The 7,503-nt window shown below is 35.7% G+C and overlaps 1 protein-coding gene across 1 annotated transcript in view; it reads left to right on the top strand.

Annotated features, from left to right (window-relative positions):
• Positions 1 to 6,688, top strand: part of LOC143036092 (uncharacterized) — a 13,491-nt gene extending 6,803 nt beyond the window's left edge. The window contains exons 3-4 of the mRNA XM_076203349.1: positions 1,845 to 2,698; positions 6,596 to 6,688. Of these exons, the coding sequence (XP_076059464.1) occupies positions 1,845 to 2,698; positions 6,596 to 6,688 (947 nt within the window). The remainder of the gene's footprint in view (positions 1 to 1,844; positions 2,699 to 6,595) is intronic.
• Positions 6,689 to 7,503: the final 815 nt, after the last annotated feature.

Raw genomic sequence — 7,503 nt, 5'->3', positions numbered from 1 at the left:
CACTTTTTTTATATACAATGTACCAAAATACCTGTGCATTTGTAGTGGGACAAAATTTTCTGATATTGTAGTGTTAGAGAATTTATATGCAAACTTTCAAATGTCGCAAATGAAAATAACTACAAAATAAAAACACAATAAAAATAAAAGGATGACTAAAATGAATGAAACAAATGAGTTGATTGAAAATATGAGCGGCTAGCGGAAACGTGTTTTTGAGCAAAATTAAAGTATTGAAAAAAAAATACTTAACAACATTTCAATAGACGCAGGACTAAGTGTTTTAGAGTATATGAATTATTTGCAATTTCTTATCAGGATTGGTAGAAAACGAACGTAGAAGTGTGCTTCCCCATTACACACGAACAGTAAAACACACACAAACCTAATGATATAGTATGTTATAAACATAGATAAGAATAGATACATGGATATATAGATGTGCAAAAATTTCAATATATACATATATAGATGTTTAGATATATAGATGAATAGATGTATATATGTATAGATGTATAGGTATATAGATGTATACACGTATAGATGTGGAGACTATAAATGTCTAGATATTTAGATGCTTAGATATTCAGATGTTTAGATGTATATATGTAAGGATGTATAGGCATATATGCAAGGTAACCACTTTAAAAATAAACAAACGGAACAGAGCGCTTTCGTATATGACATCAGTGTATTCAGTGTAAATTACAAAGAAAGAGGGTACAGCAAACATAATATAGTATGTCAAGAGTATAAGGGACTACACTAGGAAAGGTAGTGCACGAATTGTCCTGACATGAGTCACACGTCCAGCATTCTTACATTTTGTAATTATTGGCTATTTCCTTACAAATATAATTATCAATTCTATACAATCCTAAGTTAAGGTTGAAGTTGTTTATAAGTTTAATCAGATAACAATTTTAACCTTAGCTTGGGATTGTATAAAATTCATAATTATATTTGTAAGGAAATAGCCAATATTTACAAAATGTAAGAATGCTGGACGTGTGACCCACGCCCGGACAATTTCTTTACTACCTTTCTTAGTGTAGTTCCTTATACTCTTGTCATACTATATTATGTTTGCTGTACCCTCTTCCTTTGTATTTTACACTGAAGATGTAATATACGAAAGCGCTCTGCTCCGTTTGTTTATTTTCTTAAGTGGATACCTTGCATTTATGAAACACACGTTCCTAGTGATCCTCTTGCATATATATACATACATATATATATATATATACATATATATATTTATATATATACATATACATATACATATATATATATATATATATATATATATATATATATATATATATATATATATATATATATATTAGTGAATTTAGGGAGCAGGTTTTCATCAAGACATTTTCTATTGAAAATCACAGCATACTCAGCGTTCGTGATCTTTTTCTTAACACTTTCAATTCTTCTAATTATTCTCTTCTTAGAACTTGGTAAATGATAAATAATATTTCCAATGGAGTCCATTGTGGAAATAAAAACTAGAACTTAACGACGTTTCGCCTATACCTTAGGCATCTTCTGGTAAATTTTATTTTCTAAAGATACATACATGCTTATAAATACAAAAAGTTACAAAATGTGAAATACTAGGAGAGATGCTGGTGCAAGAGTGGTGCCGGACTTTTCATCTTCGTGGCGCGACGTGGGATGCCCCGAAAAGTTCCAAATGTCCGCACATATTTTGCTGGATGTTGATATTTGGCATATGGTTTTTGATCAAAACTGCCTCCAAACATTTTAATTTTCTTTTGTCGTTGGTCTTTGAAATTATGACTACGTATAACAATATCATTATTTTCACATAAAAGAACTCTTACAAGCTGAAAGCACTAAACATAGAGCTCATGGCCGTAGTTCCCTACTCACCGCTGAGTTGCGCCAGGCTGCTAAGGAACTCCGTGAGAATAATGATATTGTTATACGTAGGGCGGACAAATCAGACCTTTTTGTCATTCTGAACCGCTCGGAATACATTGATAAAGTTGATAGTATATTACAAGATCCATCTAAGTTTTTACGTGTGAAAAAGAACCCTATTGATGAAATCCGGAAGAAAGTTACAAAATTAATCGACAATGCAAATGCTGATAAGGATGGTGTTAAATTTTCCCCTCTGCAAGGTCATTATGAACCTGGGTATTTCTATGGCAATGTGAAAACCCATAAACCCGGAAACAAATTGAGACACATTATTTCGCAAATTCCCACACCAACATACCAACTAGCTAAACAACTAAATGACCTAATCACTCCATATATTCCAACTGTCCATGCTCTCCGCTCCACAGATGAATTTGTAGATCTCCTTAGAAACACCAATCCTCAAGGAATCTTGGCCTCCCTTGATGTAGAAAGGTCATTTACGAATGTCAACGTAGAAGACACCATTAAGATCATTTTACAAAATGTCTTCAATCATGCTAGTCTGCCTCCTCCGAAGATACCACGCCTCACTCTAGAAAATATGCTACGGACTTGTACCAAACATGTTCTCTTTAGATGCCCTTCAGGCAAAATTTATTTCCAAACAGATGGCGTTGCTATGGGTAGTCCCTTAGGCGTACTATTTGCTCAGGCCTACATGTGCCATCTTGAAAACCACGTCCTCAGCACTTTAAGCCAGAAACCCAATATGTACCTTAGATACATTGACGACATCTTCGTAGATATTGAAGGAGAGGAACAATTAGAATGCCTTAAAAACAAAATGGAAGAAAACTCATGCCTTACTTTTACCGTAGAGAAGAGTATTGATAACAGAATTCCCTTTCTAGATGTGTGGGTAGATGGCTCAGAAGGTGCATTCATCACTAGTGTATACAGAAAACCAAGCAACTCAGGAAGATGTCTGAATGGATCGAGTGAATGCCCTTCCAAATATAAAATGAGCGTGGTACGTGCTTATGTCACAAGAGCCTTTAGAATTTCTTCCAATTGGCTCCTCCTCCACCAAGAACTAAATAGAGTGAAACAAATCCTTACTAATAATGGATTCACAATGACAGACATCGACAAAGAGATTAAAATTAATATGGAAAAAACCAATAGCAACAATATCAAGGTAGATAATAAGGTGAATAAATTAATTTTTTTTTACCAAAATACAATGTCACCTGCATACAAAACAGATGAAAAAGTACTAAAACACATTATATACAAGAACTGTAAACCCAAAAAACAAGAGGATAAACTTAATTTAGTTATTTATTATCGCAATCCGAAAACTTCGTCTCTTGTTATGAAGAATAATATGACTGCCACTAGAGACAAATTAAAACAAGACCACGTTGTGTATAAGTACTCATGCAATCTTAACAAAGACGGTGTGCTTTGCAACGAAGAGTACATAGGCCACACAACGCAAACATTAACACAAAGACTGACATTTCACATGCAAAACGGCGCTATCAAAAATCACATCACAAAAACACACAACACTATCATATCACGAGACCAATTAAACGAAAACACAGTCATAATTTCAAAGACCAACGACAAAAGAAAATCAAAATGTTTGGAGGCAGTTTTGATCAAAAACCATATGCCAAATATCAACATCCAGCAAAACATGTGCGGACATTTGGAACTTTTCGGGGCATCCCACGTCGCGCCACGAAGATGAAAAGTCCGGCACCACTCTTGCACCAGCATCTCTCCTAGTATTTCACATTTTGTAACTTTTTGTATTTATAAGCATGTATGTATCTTTAGAAAATAAAATTTACCAGAAGATGCCTAAGGTATAGGCGAAACGTCGTTATGTTCTAGTTTTTATTTCCACAATGGACTCCATTGGAAATATTATTTATCATTTACCAAGTTCTAAGAAGAGAATAATTAGAAGAATTGAAAGTGTTAAGAAAAAGATCACGAACGCTGAGTATGCTGTGATTTTCAATAGAATATATATATATATATATATATATATATATATATATAATCTAAGCTATATCTATTTTCGGCGTTGTGTACCCCTACGTTTAACACGCTACACTTAGAGATATTGGAGTTCATTTGACACGTCTCTCCGTCTTTTTTGTAATTTGTTCCCTTACAAATGTTCACCCTATGTCAGAACCCACGGCATAACTAATGGTGTATTTAAAAAGTGAGCTCGCTGCATGATCTTGATAAAGTTTTTGTCAATTAAATGAGAAGCATCGAAAACCAACGTCTGGTATACTGAGGGCAATCGGTGTGAAGCTTAACTGGGGTCATAGAAGTCACAGAACATCTATGAATATGGAAAGATGTACTGAGAGACTCTGGACTGTTATTTCCATCGTAGTTGTATATCCACTTCATATACTATATACACATCCATATTCTACCAAGTTCTTTTTTCTAATTCAAACGCAGCTTTTATGTATCTATTATAGTTCTAAAGTTAACATATCCTTTGTGTACCTGACGATAGCAGTACATGCGAAAGAGATAGTCACTAATCTAAAGCTTCAATGCCTTTGAACCCCTCAAGTCCATCTATTGAAACAGTGCACGTAGGAGAACGTTAATTGTTTTCTTGCATAATCTACCCTTTGCGTGCGTATCGTGTGGCTGAAACATGTAAGAGGGACTTGTTTTGTCTGATAACTTCTTTCCTACAACCGATGATTAAAGCAGAAACTACAGGAGATAGACCACACATTTGTGTTTGTTTGGCTGGCAACAGCTCGATAAGGAATCTTTGTAGCAGTATATACTCCACAATTAGTGGAAAGGTCCATTATATACTTCAGTAGTTAAAAGACGTGTAGTATGTGAGATCTACCTGTATTGTGGAGTTATGAGTTTTGATTTGAGGCGTGCTTTTTTTTTCTAATAAGAGAAACGCTGACTCAGTGTCTACCTTTTGGTTTATTTCAGTTATAAAGACTCAAATAGATCTTTGAATATATACTGCAACAGGTTACATGCCAGACATTCAAAAGAGTGTAATATCAACATAAACATTTACAGAATCATAGTATCCGTTAATGAGCAGAAGCTACCCCCTTTATTTCAATTTGCAAACGACAAATCAAGGACGGAAGATCGGTGAACTATATTGGAAACCAAACATTGTAAAAAAAAAAAAAAAAACACTATTTCATGTACTACCCTACTCTCTCAGCTGCATGCTATTGTCTCTAATTGTCCAGAATACAAGTTGTGAAATGATCAAATTAAGCTCTTGAGCTTAAACGACAATTGCGACAGCTTCAACTGATGAAGTTCTAATGCATATCAAAACGGAGAACAGTTATTATTCATATCTTCGTCTAACGTACTCATACCAAGCTGAGTGGGCCTACCCTTCAGTATTATAAGATACTCTGTGAAAAGTTTACCTAGCTAGTGTTTTTTTTTTCTTGTAATATTACACATAATTTGGCGTGCTGGGTGATGGGAAAAAGGAATGAATGAGAGAGAGGAGGAGAAGTGAAGAGGGAGGGGAGTGAGGAATGTGTGACGATGGGGTGGCTGGGAGAAAGTAATGGAACAGGGAAAAGGAAAGGAAAGGACATGGGAAGAGGAAGAGAGAATTATGAGGAATTGAAGGAAGGAGAGAATGGGGAGGGTGAGTGTTGAAATGGGAAGGGAGGGGGAGGAAATAAAAATAAAAAGTTAAAAGGACAGGAATAAAAAAATAAAAAAACGGGGGAGGAATAAATGGGAGGAAGAGGAGGAGCAAGGAAATATGGAAGGAGAAGGTGGAAAGGAGAGAATGGGGAGGGTGAGTGTTGAAATGGGGAGGGAGGGAGAGGAAATAAAAAGAAAAAGAAAAAAGGACAGGAATAAAAAAACGGGGGAGGAATAAATGGGAGGAAGAGGAGGAGCAAAGAAATATGGAGAGGGAAGTTTGAAAGGAGAGAAAAAGGGGAGGAAATAACAACGTTGGAGGAAATGAGAGTTAGGGGGAAGATGAGGAGGATTGTGGAAATGAGGAATGCGAAGAATCGGAGGAATAAAAGTGTGGGAATTGGGATGATATGAGGCAGAGAAGTTGAGGGAAAGTGCTAACCAGGAGGGTACGAGAATGGGATAAGAAAAATAGGGGAATCAGAGGGAATGAAAAAAAAAGGAAAGGGAAGGGAGAAGTAGAGGAAATGTGGAAGGGAAAGAAATATGGAAGGGATCGAAAGGGGGAAGGAGGATGAGTAGAAGAGTGGAAGGAATAGTTAAAGGGAAAATGGTTAAAGGGCAATGGAAAACGGGAGAAATAGGTTGTGAGAGAAAAATGAAGGGAATGGAAGGAAATGAATAAATAAATAAATAAATAAATAAATAAATAAATAAATAAATAAATAAATGATATAGTGAATAAATGAATAAATTGATTAACAAATAAACGAATGAATGAACGATTTAAAGCATGGGTAAGTGAATGTGTGAAAGATAAATCAACTTTTAATCTATCATGCTCCAGCAGGACACATACAGTATACTGAAGAAAATAGAAAAAAAAATCTAATAGTAGATATACGTTCCTAACGTAAGTTGAATGAGAGTCTTACTCCTGATGACGTTTAAATGAGACCAAAATCTTTTTGTTCTCTGTCGGATGGCTATGTACCAGTCATCGCTGACGTTTAGAGATGAAACATTTACTGTGACATGTGTCAATGTGGCTTTTATAAGTGAATCAGAATTCGCCAAGACCCACAACTAATATTAAGTATTTCATAGCAGTTGACGACATGTATGTTATCAAAACCACGTGATATCATTATGAAGTCAAGGAAGGCATTGCGTATCGAAGGGGATAAATCTATCTCAGTGAGCCTTTCACTGCGAAGACATAATTTTGCTATAACTGAAAGTGGATTTTTGTTTAACTAAAATAAAACTCTTTATTTACGGCGACTAAAAAATAGGGGAAAGTCTTAGCATGTGAGAGTGTGAATGGTGGTTGTCTTGGTGATGTTGCCCATTGCTTTAGGCCCTGTTCACATGAATGATTTGAACCGCGGAGAAACCGTGTCTGTATCACATATACCTACATATACCAAAGGTTTTTTCCCCCTACACGGAAGGGGTAGCCAAAAAGAAAAAGACATAGAAACCACTCCCACCCATTCCATTTTCTATATATTCCACTCCCCTCCACCCTCCTCCCTCCCTCTTATCTTAGCACCTCCCGGATGACGGGTCATCCCTGCATCCTGTACCACATAGTCAAGGAAAAATGCGCAGTTGTATATGAAAGTCTCCACTGAATTACACTGTGATTAAACCGCCATGATTTGAAACGTGGTGGTTGAAACCGCTAGTGTGAACAGGGCCCAAGTAATGTGGTCTTCATAACTAAACCAGATCAACGGTCCAACAACTGCATTGACTTCCAAGGTAACCCTACTACACCGACCAATGGTGAATATAGATGTAGTATAGTTATGCTCATTTTTAATTTTGTTATAATACTGAGACTAATGAGAGTTTCTCTATTACTACGGCTGCTATAGGACTTATTAGATTAGAAAATAT

This window comes from Oratosquilla oratoria, chromosome 20, assembly GCF_046742065.1.
Source record: "Oratosquilla oratoria isolate Oo_2021 chromosome 20, ASM4674206v1, whole genome shotgun sequence".
Taxonomy (NCBI): Eukaryota; Metazoa; Arthropoda; class Malacostraca; order Stomatopoda; family Squillidae; genus Oratosquilla; species Oratosquilla oratoria.
This window is presented reverse-complemented; position numbering and strand designations above follow the sequence as displayed.